This window comes from Nuphar pumila, chromosome 7, assembly GCF_984573655.1.
Source record: "Nuphar pumila chromosome 7, dmNupPumi1.hap1.1, whole genome shotgun sequence".
Lineage (NCBI taxonomy): Eukaryota > Viridiplantae > Streptophyta > Magnoliopsida > Nymphaeales > Nymphaeaceae > Nuphar > Nuphar pumila.
In genome coordinates, this window is record NC_143255.1 from 118,574,289 (window position 1) to 118,594,928 (window position 20,640).

Consider the following 20,640-nt stretch of genomic DNA (forward strand, 5'->3'; position numbering starts at 1 on the left):
CAAATTTGATAGATATCCAAATCCGTTTACATGTAAGCCGACGGATCTAGCATGAGTTTTTCACCATCAAGTATTGGACACATCATATTTGAATCCGATCCATTTACATCCTTATGAGCAAGGGTATAAATGAAATGATCGTGTTGGAAAACCTGATAGGATAATATCTAAAAAATAACCTCTAAACTTTATGAAGTTCAACTACTACAAGGAATATCATTAATCAAGCATGACATATCTACATGTTTGTAATCAAGTATAAAATCCCATTACTTTGTTTTATAAGAAACAAATACATCTCTTTTTTTATTTGAAATAAACATAGTAATGAGATTAGCTATAAACTTATGTACATGATCCATATAGCATGTCAATTTAAATATGTACATGAAATTTTCTTAACCAGATCAATATTCGAAAGTAGTATATATGATCATAAATAATCATTTAAAATATCTAAGTTTATCTACATTGATCAAATTCCAAATAATATACACTTACAATTAGAAATAAATATGTAATCATAATGAATAGTCATAAATAAGGTCAAGCTTATTTAAATAAACAATCAAACATGTAAAAACAAAACAAAAAATAATTGTACTGTACGGGTAATTTGACACATTTATCGAAGTGCTCTATAATTTTTTATATTATCCCCATGTTCAAAATCATAAATAGTCATCTTTGAAATATCCTTTTTACCCTTTGCGTGCGCGAAACTCACGAAGTTGAATGAAATGTCAGTCTGTTCGTCGAGTGCCACATACTCCCAATTAAAGTCCGTTCGCCGAGTGCCGCATACTCCCAATTAAAATGAGGTATGCACATTTTTTTTGTTTGCAAACTTCACGAAGTTCACGTGATAATATTTGCAAACATCCTATCAAACTCAAACAAGATGAGGAAATTCACATATTTTATGTGAACTTTCTCAAGTCCTCAAAAATTTTATTCAGACTTCCTCAAGTCCACATATATTTTATGTAGACTTTCTATTTTATGTGGACTTATTCATCCTCGCCAATGTTTGTTGTTTGCATGTTTAGGAGAAACAATCTATCTTCCTGATGACGTTTCTCCCCAATCACTCATAAGATTAAGGTGATTGTGGTGGCAGTGTAAAGCTAATGTCTCGATCTATCTCTTTTAATTTTTCAGTTTTTCGGTGCAGGTGGTCTAAAAATAACATAGAATATACAAAAAATTCATAACCCTAGAGGGTGTAGAGTATGTTTCTATTATAGTTTTGAAACTTAGAAATGGGAATTGTAGAGGGGTTTTCGGTTCTAACTGAAAATATGAAAGTTATAGGCATGTGTCACCTTTTCAATGACTGTAAAAACACAAGTTTTCGACATTTGATCAGGGATATACAAATATGAGAACAAAAATTATTTTGCAAAAAACAATCACATATTTGAAAGGAATCACATATGCGAAGGGTAAAAAGATATGTTTAAATCAAGATATTTGTGATTTTGGACATAGGGAGAATATCGAAAATTATAGAGTTTTTAGGAAAACACATCAAATTACCGGTATAGTATAATCATTTTTTTTAAACAAAAATTGTTTGTAATGAAATTTCAGACATGATAAATGAGAAATTTGCTTTTGGCTTAAAAAGTCAAATTCTAGAGAATTGAATAAGCTTTCCAATGCATAAAAAATAATGAAAATCGGATATACAATTGTGAAGTTATGGCTTTCTCAAACTATGTTAAGTGCTATAAGATTTTGGGTATGATCTGATCCAAATATATGTATAGGATCCAAGCACAAATTTGAATAAATAATATACATAAATTAATAATAACATCAAGAAAAAAGAGAGAAAGAAAAAATATATTTTTCACCAGTCATATTCCCAAATTTATATTAATTGAAAACAAAAGAAAAATAAGGCACAAGGCTATATCAACTTACTTTAACTTAAATCATCATCAAAAGAGAATCGGGCTCAAGTTTTTGCGTCAACCCTAGGTTTATGAGCATGTCAAATGGGGCGGACCCGAGCTTGCCTCTTGGGTACATGATACAAGGCTACTAAGAAAGATTTTTCCATTGCTCTTCCCTAGGATGAGACCCTCTATTTATAGATTATGAGGACTTCAATCTCTCATCAAGAAAAGAGTCTCAATTGATGTCAATCTCCACCACACTCTCCTAATTGACAAGTTTATCTCTCATTAAATAATATTTTTAATTAAAACATGATTATAAAAGTTGTAGAGATTTTAGAGATACAAAAAATAAAATTTAACATAATAATTACAAACATGTCTAAAAAACAAGATTTATAGAAAAATTATTTGGAAAATCATGACTTTGACTCAACATATTCATATTTATTAGTATACTATCTGAGACCACATTGAAAGACGTACTAAAGGTTTGACCATAATATAATATGCTCAAACTAGTTACCATTACGAGCATCATAAAAGCTTTACTCACCTAGTACATAGACATACAATACCAATATATAACATGTTGATTGTCTAAAACTAAAGTTTGTGCAGCCAATCCTATCTTGAAGGCTACTGACCACCGTGGTTATTAACCATTGACTCTCAATAGGGCTACGTGCCCTCGCACATATCAAATTGTCTAATTGACAGAAAGACAATGTCGAGTCTACTGCAAGCATGAAAGTCGCATGTTTCAAGGTCTTTGTTGGGTCTTAAGGTGATTTTCACATACTAGAGCAATGATTAGGTCTATCTCTTAAAAGGCCTCATCTTCAAGAGACCCTATTGCAGAAAAAGAATAATATACATTGCATCACCCCAACTCACTTATATCCTTAACCTGATTTGTGAGACATCAAAGACAACCTACGCAAAGTTCTAAGGCTGAGGTTTTCTCCCATGTCCAAATTGGCACATTCATGGTTTTCATCAAAAGTTATGCAAAGCCATATAAAATTTCCAATAGGCCCCTCTCTGAAATGGGATGTAAGGCATCCATTAATTGGATAGAATATATTGCAAGGTATTCAGTGCGATCACTGGATCTAATCTTGGTATTCCCTAGCATTCAATTATAGCATGTCAGGCTGAGCTCGTAGATCCAAGGATAGGGCTAGTCAGAAGGAGACGAGACAACAAAAGACTAGTTGATGAATATCTGTGCAACATAGATGACAATGTTCCAAATCTCATTTCCTTTGACAAGCAACAACAAATCAGACATTTAATTCAGCATTAATCCAATCACAGAAGTCAATAACATCACTGATAAATATTCAAGAAGATAATATTTAATTTAGCATTTTCCTCAGCATGTAATCACAGACATCATGTTGATGTGGGTATAAACAATAACATGCCTTTTCATGCTCATAGGAATACTTTCATACATATACATTTTTACGGGTAATTATTTAAATAAAAGGTATATCCAATAATACATCCAAATCATGAATAAGCTGAATGCTGTAGGCATTTTCTAGGCCTTCAACAACCTCTTCCATGGTTGGCCTGTTTGATGGAACTCTATCTACACACTGGACAGCAACAGAAGCAAATTTTCTCATGCTGTCAATATCATACTGTTCCTTCAAGTTCTCATCAACAATTTTGAATGCACCAGCTTGCAACCGCGGTTTTGCCTACATGCAGAAATCAAACATAGAATGAGAATGAAAGCATACACATGCGTAATTGGAAACTATACCAAAGTTTATCAAAAGAACTAGAAGTATTTTACTATGAAATGGAAAAATGTGTATTCAAATTAATAATCAAAACCATGGTCACATTGGTGCCTTCCTGAGGAAGACATATAAAGAACTGACTTTACATATTAAGCAGGAAATAAAATGAACATTATTGTTTCCAGTGGCAGAAGCAAATTTACCCATTGGACCAAACTGGAGGAATAAAGACCATTGAAAATGCTTTGACTCAAAGGTTCCTTGCCACATATTAACTCTAACAGAACTATCCCAAAACTGTAAACATCACTCTCCTTCGTTAATTGATGTCTGGAATAATACCTGCAGAAGTGAAAGGTGAAACGAGTGTATCAGAATGTACATCCACACATTGCCATGAGTGAGAAGACTGTGTGGCCCCAGTCTGAGATAAGTCTCAAGGATATTGCAGAGATGGAAGACCTTATCATCTAATATCAAACAATTATTCCAGTTACAGAAAGCAGTGGCAAAATGTGAACTGAACTGATGGCCTCTATAACAATGCCACCTACAAGAGCACATCAGGTCCAAGGCACCTTAGAAGCCATTCATCATCAAGATGAACACAACCAAAAGCTTCATGTTCTGAATGAATCTCAGCCGTCGACCTCTCAACCACTGAACATTCATCTAGAAATTAAATGACATCAGAAATTCTTGGTGGGGATCATTCTTTTTTTTTTATTATGGATGTTGGGTGCCATTCATCTTGATGATGAACGACATTCAAGGTGCATTGGACAGTTTTCACTCTGAGGTCTATGCAAGAAGGCACTCTTCCAGTTCTATTGAAACTTCATTCATGACATGCTCCAACAACCTTTGCAACAACAATGTCAAAGCAGAAACCTGTGGGTATCAAAGGGTTTGAAAGAATGAAATTCAGAAACTTACACAGGGTCAAGGTATCTGGTAGTTTCCATCACAACATGATATGTTAGAGTTGGATCCAGTTGCGATGCTTGCACACGGAGGTGGCAGAAGTCACTAACCTTTGCATTCATCTCCTCATCCAAAAGGATATTGCCACTATTCACATACCCATGTATGATCCTAGGCCTCACATAATTGTGAAGGTAACTTATTCCTGGTAAACAGAGAGAGTTAGACTTGTACAAAAATTGCTTGACTCAATGGGATGCAAGCGCAGTGCAACTTAATGAGATGGCCAGAGAATGATGAAGGATATGCAGACCTGATAATAATGCATAGAGAAGGGGCTGAAAACCATTTCAACCATAATCATAGAATTCTTAACCCGATAATAATGCATAGAGACCTGCTTCTTATATCTACTGTTCAAATTCCACTGGACCCACAAGACTTTACAAAGGAATTCTTGACTGTACATTCCACAGGTCAGGTTCCCTCACCTATCAATCATGGAATTAATGCAGATGTGAATACGACTTTGAGTATCTTACTCCTGTCCTTAAAATAGTATGGTCTCATGTTGCATCATTACTGAAAAGCGACAGATTTGAAATTAAGTTTTTGTGCCAGTAAGTGTCATTTCACTACTCAGATACTTAAAGAGTGTACATTTTGATAACATAATTTAAGAAAAGCGGAAGCTGGTAGCATCTAGTTTCCATTTTGAAGATCCAAACTCAGAAACTTGGCAACCACCATAGTTGTGATCTACATATTCTTATAAAACACACTAGTTACATCCATTCATTATTAGACTATTATAATTTCAATCCAATAGTTTTCTCAACATCTAAAAGAATGCAACGCTCTAAAGATGGAATCAATATGGTTGCACTAACCGAGATTAATGTTGTTGGATTTGAATCACACAAAGGAGCAATCACCCATAAAAAAAGAGAAAATAAATATGAAAATGAAAAAGATAAAATCCAATCACCTTTTGCAGCACCAAGTGCAATCTTCAGCCTGCTTGTCCAATTCAATGTACTTTCACTGTTGGAAACTACAACAACATTTCACATGGTTAGTCAAACTTCAGACACAAAACAAGCAAAAAGACATTTCAAAATCAATGTAGACTGCACCGTAATGAAGGAATACATGACCCATCCTTCACTTTATAGGCTTCTGCCACCCATAGTGAAGCTAGAGGATAGTCCCAGAAGGGATTTGAAACCAACTCCTCAGCTAGGGTAGCATGAGTACAACTAGTCCAGCTTTCCTTTTTTATCTACAACACAGTTAAAACAACATACCATAGAGATATTTTGCCAAGGATCTGCCTGGTACATATTCATACAACAGAATCTGACATCCTGATTCATGACAAAATCCTTCCAAATGAACGAGATTTTGATGTTTTACTTGGGATAATCTTTTCACCTGCAGATTTGTCATGACACAAAAAGTGAGAACAAAATAGGTAGAAGAGACCACAAGAAATAGAAGCAAAAAAATAAGAAAAATCTTCATCTTATATAGCATAATTTTGTGCTTTTGTCTCCAATATGAACATGGTATGGTTTTTTTACATATTGTCTACTTTCTTCAACCAGAACCTAACCTGATTAAGTGTTGGTGGATGGATGTGTGTGTGAACATGCCAACAGACAGATTTAAGATATATATTACATACATACATATATATGTATGTATGTATGCATGTATATTATAATGAAGGACATCTTGCAAATGCATTCATTCAAAGAAATGAAAATCCAATGCTCAAAACAGATCATGAGCTTTGTCGGTTAAATAGATGGCCGATTACATAATTAAAGGGAAGTTCTCTTTTAAATAGCACACACATGATCTGCAATATAACAATGGGAAATTAGATATATCAGTAATTTCCTTAAACATTATTAACAGAAGCTTTGTAACCAAGGTCATAATTAACAGAAGCTTTGTAACCAAGGTCATCTCATTAATTTTAGACTTCAACTAGGCTTTTATTGGAGGAAAGATATTTATAAGCACTTATGATGAGTTCTGTTTGAACCTTCATATCTCTAACTCCCAAGAGAGTTTTTTCTTAACTCTCAAGTCTCTTCTGATGCTAATGATGCATCATAATTGGTTGCCCATAAAAGTATCTGTATTTAGGAAAGCCAATGTTTTGATGATTTTGTCAAATTCTTGGTTATACAAAACCAGACTGTCAGATGCAGTGCCACATTAACTTATCCTATGAACATTTTAAACATCCCTGAATCTCAGGAGTGAACTAGTTTGTCACGATAAATTCTACTCAACTGGTTTGCTATGTATCATCAATTGGAAAATGTTGAAGCCTTTGAGAAGATATGAGGTACTCTTCCAAAATCTGCTTGATACTTGGTTTCTAATCCTCCTTTTGAAAATCACATGACATTTGATTGCCTCTCTCACCTTCATCCTCACAAATCATATTGAAAACCTAATATAAAGATTAATAACTGTAAGACGTAGGGTTGATCAGCCTACAAACATACACTTGATTCCTACACCCCTTAGGTAGTCTATTGACTTGGAATCGGAGTGACTAATATTGAAAATGTTGTGTATTTAAAGGTACATAAAAAATTGTATGATATCTTCAAATTTCAAAATAATATCAATAAAATCTCAGGAAAATTTTGGATATTTTATTTCAGAAAATGGATTTAAATAAAGTATTTAATTCAATTATCTTCTATTTTAGAAATAAGTAAAATCAATATTGCTTATTTTTCTGTTTTTACCAATATTTTTCCAAGACCTATAAAAGACAAACGATAACTTGAGAAATAGCCTCGTAGAGAATCAAGATAATACCAAGGTCAATATTTGTGAAATGGCTGTCTTTAATTGGTTCAAAGCCTGTGAATCTCATAAAAAATACAGAAGCTCTCTCTCATAATCTAATGACTCAGAATATAACTTGCAATTTAAAGTTATCCCTAGTCGAGTTAAAAATCTGATCAAAAACCCAAAATCGATAAGGGCTACTGACGCTAGTTTTGTGCCATCTAGTAGGCAGCACTAGTTTTCATCATTTTTTTGAAGATTTTGTGGATCAAGCTTATAGATACGATCTACATGATTTGTGTAGCAAAATCAATTTTACAGGAGGAATCCAGATCATCCAAGAGACATTAGCATAGAGATGGTAGTAAAACTATCCCAAGGAAAAGTTGCATCCAAGACCAAGGAGAAGTAGTTGCAAAATCGTGTATGCCTGATAAAATTTTAGGTATGTTCCAGGGTGAAGTCATAAATATGGAGTGCAATAATATGTTAGACTTATTGATGGAGCACAATAAACTAAACCTTTAGCATGTAGTTTAATTCACAAACAAGAACTAAATGACAAAAGAAAAGACCAAACAGTTCATGCATAGAGCAAAATGCTTTATCAATAATTTTCAGGGAAAAAAGGAATATCAATGGAAGGCCATAGTAGACATCATATGTTGCTTGCGTTTAAGGTTTGGAACTCAGGAAAATCCCCACCATAGTTACCAAGTTCTCTACTTTGAGACCACAAGACCCTGCGTTCCTGGTTGACCAACATTATTTTTTGTGAAAACGATCTTACCCTCACTATCAAAGCTTTAAGTACCAAGTAATCTGTGACCAGTGAGCCAGGAAATATGCTACCTAGACTTGGATACATACAGTATATATAAATTGTTGATATCATACATCTATAAATCAATATACAGTGCTTATAATCAACAGAAACCAACTGCAGAGTCACGCCATATCTAAACAATTCTACAAGAACAATCCAATACTAGAATCTACAATGACAAGTGATAACATGGCATAACATTTGAATGCTGAACCATAGACCTCATTGAAGAAGGAATTGGACCAATGCTGACTTTTGGCATGCCTTATTGTCACCACTACAGGTTTTCCACTAGGAAGCTTCCCCTTGTAGGCAGATCCTGAGCTCCCCCAACCTATAAAATCTATGAAGTTATTTGTAGCTGATTTAATCTCTTCAAATGAGAAACGCCGAACTGCACTTGCATTGCGATTTGGAAAAGGCAATCCTACATATGCATCATTTGAAAAGCCTTGCATAAGAATCCTCATGCCATTGCATAATTCATCAAACACATCATTATTTGGTTCCACATGCACAAAGACATACTTTTGTGTGCATATGAATGCACTGTAGTGCTTGAGCATGACCTTTTAACAAGTGAAATTGAGGGGGGAAAACTGAAAACTTCACAAAGCTACCAGCCTCATCAAATATAATACCTAAAATTGAAATTATGAGTGTTGTTAAAACTCCACAAATTAAGATGATAATAAGTATTTCTCTGCCATGTCTATGATGGGCAGCTCGCATTGAAAGGGCTCCGTCTTCCAGAGTTTGAGTTATTGAAACAGTTGAAAGAGAAGAATAATTCAAGGATGACAAGTGAATAAATGAGTTTGCTGGCCCTCTGCAAAAAAAACATCAACAATAGTTCAATCACAATAAAGTTCCACAACACCACCCCTGGTTGTCTAATTTGTCTGTCCAGTGATTCAGGCCATAAGTCCTGAAGTTCATTGTCTTCAAGATTTCCAAGTTGAAAAACTCATCAAGGTTTAGAAATGGTTTCCAGGGAGTGATAGAGAAAATCATGTGCATCTCAAACGTAATGCATCTTAAAGAATATTAAGAGTTGTACTCACAATGAGTGAAGTTTTTGTAGACAAGCCAGCTTCTTTGAAAATGCCCTTTCTAAACTTTTCTTTTGGAAGTCCCTTGACAAACAGAAAATGAGATGAGTTTCCAACATGATCATTCTGTCTTGGAAGAAGTAATATCCTTAACTTTGTCTTTGTTCCAATAATACTTGTTAATTTTATTCAAAAGCCAAGCACAATTTCTGAAGACACTGTACAATTAAGCACACTATAATCCTGAAAAATACCACGATGATTTCAAAGTATCACACTCACAGCAACGAAAACATTTTTTGAATAAATTTACATTTTCATAATTTCTTTATACTTATGCAGATATTTTCCCAAGATTCTCCAAAAACAAATTTTTTTTTTTAATTTATGAAAAAACTTCCCTCACTGAGATTGGCGACATTGATTTCACCATATGGACATGTCTTTTCTATAAAGAGTTTAATATTATAAAGGCAATGGATCATTCTTTACAGGAATAAGGAGATATTTGGATGAATAGGAAGAACAAAAATACAGATAAGTCAAAACTTACGACGCTTTAACGCCAGAGAAGGTGGAACTATTATAGCCAAATGAATTTGATGCATTGCACCTCAGGTTCCTATAATAAAAATCTTGTTTAGTTCATTATTTGCAAGATAGTGTAAACAAGAAAATCATGAAAATCATAAATTTGATTCATGACTCATGAGACATATTGATAGCATACAGCAAAACAGTATCTTACTCAGCAGGAACCAGATTCCCTTGAAGATTATCAAGAGAAACAGTACAACAGACAAACTATTAACACAAGGAGATGATTATGGTTGAAATACTTTACTGTCTTCTCATAGATTACTAAACTTAACATAGTACAAAAACTGTAGACCGAGACCAACATGAAGTTATTCTTTTTCATAAGCTAAAACTTGAAACAATGAAATTCCAAAAATTGAAATTGTTGTGCCTCAATCTTAACTGAGTACACTAGAATAGAAGGTTATAGGGAAATTTTTGTTATGTATATTTCATAAGATCATTGAATTGCATAAAAGATAAAGCAAATCAAATGAAGGAGGAAATTAAACTTTCTCACCATATTTCTGGTAGTTGCAGAGTATCCAAATTTTGGACATGTTCACTCAATGATGAAGTATGCAAATGTCTGAAAAAGAAGAGAACACCTTAGAATCAAACATAAAGGCAAAGGTCATTAGTTTATCACAAAACATGCTACCAGGTGGATATCCTAGTCATGAAACCAATTCAACTTACTGTGTGTGTAAGCCCACCAGATCAGAAAGCATTGGACTCATCACCTCTAAATTTATGTTGGAGAGTTGCCTGTGAAAATAGAAACAGTAAGTTATAAACCAAGCAGATATAAACAATGTTTGGCCAAGATCACTATGAAAGACACTTCTCAAGCTTACGGTGAACAAAGATTCTTTCTTAGACACCCAAAATGTTTCCATGTGATAGGAAAACATGGATCATCTTGCCATCCTAGTTCTGTACTGAAGGATTTTCCAATATGCAGAAGAGCTGAAACCACTTGCATTTAGAAAATGAATTAGAGTGAGTGTATGTCAACAACTTTTTGAACAATATTCGCTAATTCATACTTTCAACACAGAAAACTTTATTTTGGAAGTCTAAAAGATCGAACTGTTTAAGAAAATAGTGAACTCCTCTAGGCAACTCACCACAAGTATAATTACATTTATCGGATGTGTCACAGGTTGCAGTGATTGCAAGACAAGATTGTTGAACCAAATAGATAACTGATACAGAAAACAAAACAAAGTTGTAGGAGAAATTCAATGATGATTTTCAAGAAAATGAGTTCTCAAAGCCACATAAATATTCACCTGTTATTGATGAACAGCTGGTGTATATATCAATGATTATACATGTCTCCAATGCATTTGCAAAAGGGTTGAGGCCGGTTATTTGAATTTCAATGTTAACAATTAAAGTCTTCTTCCTCAAACAGCAGTGTAGCGATGTTTTTGACCTTTCCAAGATATACCTTGAGTAAACACTCTTTCCATTCACCAGCACACATAATCTTGAGGAACTAAACAGCATACTATCGAAAGGGAGGATAAAGTAGTAAGCCTTGAGCTGATCGAATTGAAGTGAATGGCTTAAAAAAATTGACTCAAATAAAACTCCACACCAGTGCCCAGGAACATGCAAACCACATTTAGCATCTAGGATGCTGAATGTGACCCAAACATAAATCATGCTGGTTAAATGCATAGGATTTAAGTTATGAACCCTGTTCAACTCACAGCCATGGCTGCAATGATACCTGAAATAATAAAGAAGGGTTGTCAAACTGACCCTATGTAGACAAATCATTCAAGAACTCGTAAAATGAAAGAGGAGAGATATCTTAGTTTTTGAGATACTGAATCCATTTTAATTAAAGAACAGGCAAAATTGATATCAAAATTGGCAGCCAACATCCTGGATCCTGCATAGGATCGCCATGTTCCCACCAACATGCCAGACATCAAACTGGACCAAGATATCAATTAAACCGTATTCACAGACAGAGAAAATTAATCAGTACAAGAAAATCCTCAATCTGATGTGTTAATACCTTAACGAACCACAATCAAAATCAGAATTGATTCTGAACCTCTTTCCAATAAATATATGCAAACTGCTTGTGATATATGAATATGCCACAACCCGGCAGCCATCTGATGGAGAGATTACAGGCAACCCGCATCCCAAAATGGGGATCAAGCAGAACAGAAGGGGCCCATTAACACTAAAACATGTAGACTCCTCCACCCTGGCACCTGAACAGCTAAAATTCACCAACGTAGATTCATCCATCCTCAATACGAAATTCTTTCCGCAACCATACCTGAAATAATAAAGAAGGGACATCACCTACCAATGTAAACTGACCCTCTGTAGACAAATCATTCAAGAACTACTAAAATAAAAGAGGAGAGATATTCTTAGTTTTGAGATGTTGAATCCATTTTTATTAAAGAACAATAAAAAATGATAGCAAAATTGGTGGCCAACATCCGGGATCCTGCATAGGATAGCTGTGTTCTCATCAACATGCGAAACATCAAACTGGGGCAAGATATCAATCAAACCATATTACCTCGGAAAGAGGCAATTAATCTAAAAAAAGTGACAAAGAAAATCCTTAATCCGATGTTTTGATACCTTAATGAACCACAATCAAAACCATAATTGATTCTGAACCTCTTTCCAACAGATATATGCAAACTGCTTTCAATATATGAATATGGTGCAAAGATTACAGGTAACCCACATCCTGAAACCGGGATCAAGCAGAACAGAAGGAGACCATTAACACTAAAACATGTAGTCTCCTCCACCCATGCACCTGAACAACTCGGATTCACCAACGTAAACTCAGCCATCCCCAAAGAATCGCAGTACAACAGCCATCCGTTCAACCCGTCGAAGTTCTTTCGGCAGAACCGATCCCCAAATAGAACATGGTGGCCGTCCAATGAACAAAAAATCGCCGTATGGTTGCAATCTAGAGAACAGGGGAAGATGGGCAGAGTGATTCTGATCGGAGATGCATCTCTTTCGGCGCAACCAGTATCCAAGGTGCTGCCAGAATCAAGAATAGGCGCGGTTTCACCACTTAATGGACTCACGGAGCCTATAGTTCAAGAAAAACGAAATAAAGATATCAAATGGATGAAAATGGACATCCACCAAGAAAAGCACCAAAGAATGTAAAGAATACGAAAGCAGAGTACCCGGTGGGGATCGACGAGGAGGGCCAAGCATGGACAGAAGAAGGAAACAGAGAAGCTGAAACCTTATGAGATCCATGATTTCGAATATCGATTGTTGTTCGAACAATTATTCTTGAAATTGTTGAAACGAAAACGTGTAAACAGTAAAGAACAATCCGAGAGAGCAAGAAGAGAAGATGGACAAGAAGGAAAGAATACCAGAAGCGATGAACATCGAAGAGGATGAGCGATGCGTTTCTTTGATTCTTGTTGCAGGAGCGAGCGAGAGAGAGAGAGAGAGAGAGAGAGAGAGAGAGAGAGAGAGGGAGAGAGAGACGAGGAGCTAACGTTCACTGGAGAAACAATTATATCGTGCGCGGGAATGAAAGGCGGCAACGATCGATTGAGGGTATTTCAGTCATTTAGCATAACAAGTAGGTTGCAAACGGGTCGAACCATGACCCGAAAATGGATCCGAATTTACATGTGTGAAGCCTGAACTGGATCCGAGCGTGTGAATAGGGGCGTAACTGGGTTGGTCATACCAGAACCAAACCAACATCCCGAACAGATTTGACCCAACCCGACCCATTTTTAAGGTCGGGTCTAAAATCTAGACTCAAATAGAAAACGATTTGGAAATGTGATTCCCCTACATTCCAACCAGTTGAGAATCTGATCCTTCGTCGAAGATTCTATAATAAGACTTGGGTTCCGTGGAACAAGATTTATGATTTCTCAACTCATCCGGTTTTGATAAAAATGAACTTGAAAATCCCAAATTGACTAGATGCCAACGACCTCTATCCAGAGGTTAAAAATATTTACCTTGATCAATGAAACAACTTTGCAGGATTTGTTGACTGTTGTAAACCCTATTCTCGAATATAATAGAGTTACGTACATTTCACAGTTTCCATACTACAAGATGAAATGCCACAGTCCAAGCTCTCTTAATCGCTTTATGCTAAAATTTTAGACTTTCCCATCTAACCATTGAACTATCCATGGATTCTTATTTTTAGCATCTATGCCCAAACTCATGGTTGATATGTTTCCAAACTCTTAGAGAGCTACACCAACGGGATGAGGAAAACTAGAGTTTTTTAAGTCTGTCTTGGGGAGAGAAGATGCCCTTGCCATGAAAACAAAAATGTGAGTGCTGCCCTTGGGTAGTGACCCTTACACCATATAAAATTTGACTGTACCTATTTAGGATGATGAGTTAGAATAAAATCCAAAGTTGATTTAGTGGCAAAGTTACTAAACCCCTTCATGAGATTTGATCTATTGTGATTTTAGGGCTCGCGCCCAGCATCACATTAGGTCAGATTTGATATTGATGCGATTAGAAACACAGACAATTACAATAAAAAACAAATAAGAAAATAACTACAAGACAAGAGAATTTATATGGTTTGATAAAACCGCTTACATCCACAACGAGAGTATCGAAAACCTTTATTAATATAATCAATTACCAATACATGAGAGAATAAATAAAGCAACAAACAGGAACAATTGCTCATGTTGTTTGTCCCACCAAAAAGATGGATGTATACAACCCAAAAATTTCTCACTCATAGAGAAAAAGTTATCACATTATCTCACTTCTCTATAAATCCAAGAGAAACTCCAAACATCTGAAAACCACCCAAAAGAACAAGACGACCTTCTTTTGCTCATGTTGTTTGACCCACCAAAAAGATGGATGTATACAACCCAAAATTTTCTCACTCATAGAGAAAAAGTTATCACATTATCTCTCACTTCTCTATAAATCCAAGAGAAACTCCAAACATCTGAAAACCACCCAAAAGAACAAGACGACCTTCTTTCTATCTTACATCCCTATCCAAAAAGAGAACACACCCTCTCTTTATAATTCTCAAAGGTAGTAACCTTTTTCATTAAAGAAACCTTAGGTTGCTCCCATATCCCACCTCAGACTTCTTTATGTGGCAATGTGAATCTCAGTCCAATAGAAACTCATTCAAGCCACAATCAATATTCTTCATCTTAACTTAATGCTCTTTAACTTTCTTTAAATACCTTATGTAATGAACTATCCCATGATTGAACTTGAGATGATCTTAACAAATAATTGTTACCCCTTTCTTTCTTCTCAACTTTTTGCTCCACCTCCAACAAAGTTTCTTTTGTTTTTGTTGTTTTGTAAACATTTTATTAAATAACAAAATCACATATATCTACAGGGAGAGTACCAAAAGAATTTATTAATATAACCAATCACCGATATAAAAGAATAAATAAACAGAAATTGAGTGTATTGTATGACAAAAATGCCATATTTTCTAAAAAAAACTATAATTTATACTTTGGTCGATGTTTAAAATAACAATGATTAGGCATTAAAATAAACATTTTAACCTTTGCTTATGCGGACCTACAACCTACTGATGTAAACTTTCTCTATGACATACTTTACTACTATTTTTAACCCAACAATTAAAGGATAAGGAAGTCCATAAATATTTTATAAGGATGAAAAAAGTCCATATATGATTTATGAGAAAGGCCTTACAAAGTCTACATAAAATATGGGTGAGGAAGAAGATGTCTGCATATATTTTATGAGAAAGAAGAAATCTACATAAAATATAGGCTAAGATGAGAAAGGCTACATATATTTTATGAGGATCAGAAAGTTTGCATATATTTTATGAGAAAGAGGAAGTCCATATAAAATATAGGTGATGATGAGAAAGTTTATATATAATTTATAAGGAAGAAAAAGTTTGCATAAAATATGGGTAAGGATGAGAAAATCCATATATATTTTACGAGAAAGTAGAAGTTTGCATAAAACATAGGTGAGGATAAGAAAGTTCGCATATATTTTATGAGAAAGATTAAGTCTGTATAAAATATAGGCGAGAATGAGAAAATCCACATATATTTTATAAGGATAAGAAAGTCTTCATATATTTTATGAGGAAGACCTCATGAAGTTCGCATAAAATATAGGTGAAGATAAGAAAATTCACATATATTTTATGAGGACGAGGAAGTTCACATATATTTTATGAGAAAGTGGAAGTCTATAAAATATAGGCGAAGATGAGAAAGTCTGCATATATTTTATGAGAAAAATGAAATCCGTATAAAATATAGGCAAAGATAAGAAAGTTAGAATATATTTTACGAAGAATACCTCACAAAGTCTGCATAAAATATAGGTGAGGATGCAGAAGAACATCTATATTTTATGAGGAAGAAGTATGCAAGGTACTTGAAAGATTCAATATGAAAAAAGTGAAACTTGCAAGTACTCATTTTGCTACACATTACAACTTATCTAAACATTTGTATCCTAGCACAAAGGAAGAAAAAACATATATGTTTAAGGTGCCATATGCGAATGCAATGAGTTGTCCTATGTATGTCATAGTGTGTAGTAGAACTGACATTGCACATATTATAGGTGTAGTTAGCAAGTGTATAGAAAATCTAGAAAATGAGCATTAAAATGCAATTAAATAGATCTTTTTATATTTATGAGGCACTATATATGTTGGTATAGTATTTACAGAGGGTGGGTGAATGAGTTGAAAGTTTATGCTTTAATCAGTGATTGCAATGTTCATGACTGAGGCAAAATATGTGGTAACTTCACAAGCAACAAAAGAAGGCATATGACTTAAGAGTGTGGTTAATGAACTTGGCATTGAGCAAATGAATGTACAATTATATTATGATAATCAATGTGATTCACTTGGCAGAGAATCCAATAAATTGCCCTAAGTTAAAGCATATTAACGTACAAGAATCATGATATTTAAAATATGATAGAAAATGGGGAGTTGCACTTGGTAAATGTTCACACAAAAGATAATGAAACTTATAAGTTGATTAAGCCATTGCCTGAACTTTGTTATTGTTTCACGTTAGAAGCATGAGCCCCAAGAAAATGGGGCATTGAAGGAGATAGTTTTTTGACATGGTTGATGGCAAGTCAAACCCAAGGTGGATATTGTTAAGGTAATGTGACTTTGAGGTGCCACATGAGACATAAGACCCACTACCAAGGAAACATCCTCGTATTTTTTTTTTTTGAAAATTAAGTATTAGAAATCTATATAAGAGGTATAAGGGGTGGTTCCAAGGTATAATTTCAAGAGAAATCTTTGAGGGTTTTTGTTCACAAGGGTGAAGATCATATTGTTTAGGTTGCAACAAAAGAGGAGAAAAAATGTGATGCAGATCTTAGTTTCGACTTGTCAAGTTGAATTAATTTGCATTAGCTGCATATTAGTGTATTTTTTCTTTTTCTTAAGAGTTCTGTAACATCATATACTTGTCGGTGCTAATAAAAATTTCTCTCATACTCTCTCTAGATATAGGCGATTTTGTCAAACAACATAAATTCAATATCTTATGTGCTTGATTGATTTCTTGTTCTTTCATTGCATTTTATGTTCGCACACCTTCCACGCCCACGAGGGGTGGTCCAATTTATTTTTCGCACAAAAGGTACTGCAATAGTTTCTACCATGTCACCTTCTTCCATGCCAAGCAAACACACCCTTTATGCTTCTGATGTGGCGATGTTGTCTCCAGTCTCTAAGGTGGTTTCCCCATACATCATATGAAAGAAAAGGAAAGGCTGATTTTTAGTAGTGTGGTGGCCGTCTAATTTTGATTCCACTGAAGGAAGATCGCGGCGTGACACTCAACAAAGCCTCAATCAATCATTGTCACAAATCTCATTGTTGAAAAAAAGTTGTCAATATTTTAAAATAGTTTTTTTAAGAAAAATCAGTATATATAATGTAACGCCCCGAAATTTTAACCAAATTTTGACTTTTTTTTTATAACAGCGGAAACAAGTAATACTATAAGGTTAAACATTTCAGAACATTACAGTGGATAGCAAGCCAACACATTTATTTCATTTCATTATCAATGAATAATAACATCAAAGTTTTAATAACATGTTCTAAAAATGAACTCAAGCTATTCTGAGAACAGTAAATCCAAAATCTCGACCAAAGCCTCATCGCGCAGCTGCTCATAAACTCTACTCCTCACCTGAAAAATGATAAAATTATAGGAATTAGATTACAACTGTCTAAGTAGGAATTTCTGTAAATTTTCTTACAGGTATATCATGTGTAAGTATGTGATGTGGGTGTCGTGTGTAATTTTCAGCATATATAGAAACAAGTAAAGGAACAACAATAACATGTACATCATTTAGCTAATGACTGCACATCAACAGAAATCAAATATCTCACATGTTACAAAGTCTACAACATGCTAAAAGTAAAGAGACACATTCTGAAAGAATTGTTTAGCTGTGAAACTACAAATCTAGTAATTCTACTCAGTGTGATACCTAAAATGTTCTAATTAATGTTTATCTTATCTTATCCCAATTGTTTTGTACTAATTGCACAACCCACTCAGGGTGCTTTGGTACCTTTAAACTCGTCAAACACTGATGCCCCGGTACCTTTAAACTAGTCGGGCCAACATTTAACTTTAAGTTTTTCATCAGTTGTATTGCCATAGCACAAAAGTTAACAACCTAAGTACCCAACTCGTATTTCCCATTAGGCAAGATGTCTCAAACAATGACTAACTTAATAAAGTACCCATTTAGGGTGTCGAAGTATTATTAAATCAGTTGGGCTCTAACATTACTCATGTGTGCAAGCAATTTAGTTTTCTTAGATTTCACAACCATAAGTTTTCTTTTCTAACTACATAATCGTTTGAAGAAGCAATTCCACTTAATACAAAAATAGCAAAAAGACGGTTATTAGGAAATGTATCCAGCCTTAAATCCCGTAGGCATGACAACTACTACTAATTTTTCATCAAAACTCACACAATGAATCTAATTTGGTGCATATTTAATTGATCATCCATATGACCTGTCCTTAAAGAACCTACCAACTGAACATTTCATCACTCTATCACATTGTTGTAACAAAAAATAAAATTATATAACATATACCTACAACAGGTTTGCCATAGCTACACAGAAAAGTCAGCAAAATTTGAGTCATAATGACGTTTACACAAAATATTTCACCTAAGAGGTTTTAGCATGTGTTTCTGGTGGAGGGTAGTTAATGAATTGACTGTAATAGACTTCAAACAAAAAGAAAGGAACACAATATGACAGGGGTGTTCTCTAACATACACCCTCATATTCACACCCTACAGGACACTCGACACACTCAACATGATTCAAATATAATAGGGGAATGAAAGAAATTAACCATCAGGCCCTGTCTATATGCGTAAGATCCAAATAAAATATATTAACTAAGCACACAACCGAAATTAGACTGAGTGTAATCTGCCTTAGTGCATCTTCGGTCCATTAACAGACAAGCTAATGATTTAACTAAATAATCATTTGGTCTAATAATAATAACATATGATACCCAGATCACCCTAGACAGACAACATTGATATTAATTTCCCAAGTTAATCCAACTAGGTTTCCAGAGACATAAAACATGCAATCTATTAACACCATTCATCTAACAGAAACTAATCAGATAGGTTGAATACCATAGAACATATACAAATGCAAACAATTAGAATTCCCTACCTGCTAAATCATTTATGCATAACCTATTTTTTTTCAAGGTTATACTTCCACACGCATAGAGCCAGGCTTAGCATGAGTTCCAGATTTTCCCTAAATCCCAACTAACAAAAACCAGAACCATTAACAGGGCATTCAGGAATCCGGAAACCCCTTAACAACAAAAAAACATCACAGGCTATTAGGGACCCGAGAACCCTATAACAGAAATCAGAAAATTTTATCAAAACTCGAAACCCCCCTTTTATTACATGAACACCCCATAGCGTATTTGGATTTTCACAGTAGCCAAAATCGAAAGGTACTCCCCCCTGTAATCGAAAAGCAAAAAAACCCCAAATCGGCGATTTGGGATTTTTCAGTAGCATCGGCCCCAAGATAAAATCCGAGGCACAGACACACGGTTTGGGCTTCCCCAGTAGTCTAAACCCCCAAATCAACCGATTTGGGGTTTCAGTCAACCCACACCCCACACGAGCCCCATGCTATACCCGAAAGGAAAGGTACATTGTTCCTACCTTGCCCGATGCTCTGAAGGTGGTTGTCATGAGGCGATGGTCGCCGATTTCGATGGCCCTACTGTCGAGTAAGAACGTCGCGAGGAAGAAGGAGAAACAGGGAAACTGAGAGAAGGAGAACGAGCGAGAGATGAGCGACAGAGGGAAGGGAGAAACAGAGGCAAAGGGAGATGAGAGAAGTAGTGGGAGGAAGAGAGGTTCGGGACCCCTTTTGAAGAGGGGCGACCCCTGAAAAGGAAGGAGGAGGTGGTTATCCCCCCCTTCAACTCCGACGGCTACACACCCAACCCCCCATCGCTATTACTTGTGTTAGGGTTCTCTTCTCATCGGGCAACCCTGTAGCACCCTTATATATTTTCTTTTTTTTTCCCACTTTACAGGGTGCGGTCCGGGGCCAGTTCTGAGATTGAGATTCGGAATCGAGACGCGGTCTGGATTTCGGATCCACGATGTGCTTGCGAAATGGATCCGCTGGTCTTCACAAGGTGGATCCGCAAT

The 20,640-nt window shown here is 35.2% G+C and overlaps 1 protein-coding gene across 7 annotated transcripts; it reads right to left on the reverse strand.

The window, feature by feature from the left end:
- Positions 1-3,245: 3,245 nt before the first annotated feature.
- On the reverse strand, positions 3,246-20,456 carry LOC149833151 (putative LRR receptor-like serine/threonine-protein kinase At5g48740). Of its 7 annotated transcripts, none has more exons than XM_090014946.1 (16): positions 20,143-20,456; positions 11,898-12,170; positions 11,158-11,378; positions 10,993-11,070; positions 10,720-10,840; positions 10,562-10,630; positions 10,383-10,451; positions 9,837-9,905; positions 9,296-9,367; positions 8,873-9,060; positions 8,453-8,658; positions 5,893-6,019; positions 5,574-5,639; positions 4,598-4,790; positions 3,865-4,003; positions 3,246-3,616 (listed from the first exon to the last, which is right to left on the reverse strand). In XM_090014946.1, the coding sequence occupies exons 2-16, from the start codon at positions 12,137-12,139 to the stop codon at positions 3,389-3,391; spliced, it is 2,088 nt and encodes a 695-aa protein (XP_089871072.1). In that variant the 5' UTR covers positions 12,140-12,170; positions 20,143-20,456; the 3' UTR covers positions 3,246-3,388. The 7 variants fall into 7 exon arrangements, 6 of the variants coding, with proteins under 6 accessions (XP_089871072.1, XP_089871068.1, XP_089871071.1 ...); XM_090014942.1 differs by having other exon boundaries at positions 10,720-10,831; positions 11,158-11,603; XM_090014945.1 differs by having other exon boundaries at positions 8,453-8,565; positions 11,158-11,603.
- Positions 20,457-20,640: the final 184 nt, after the last annotated feature.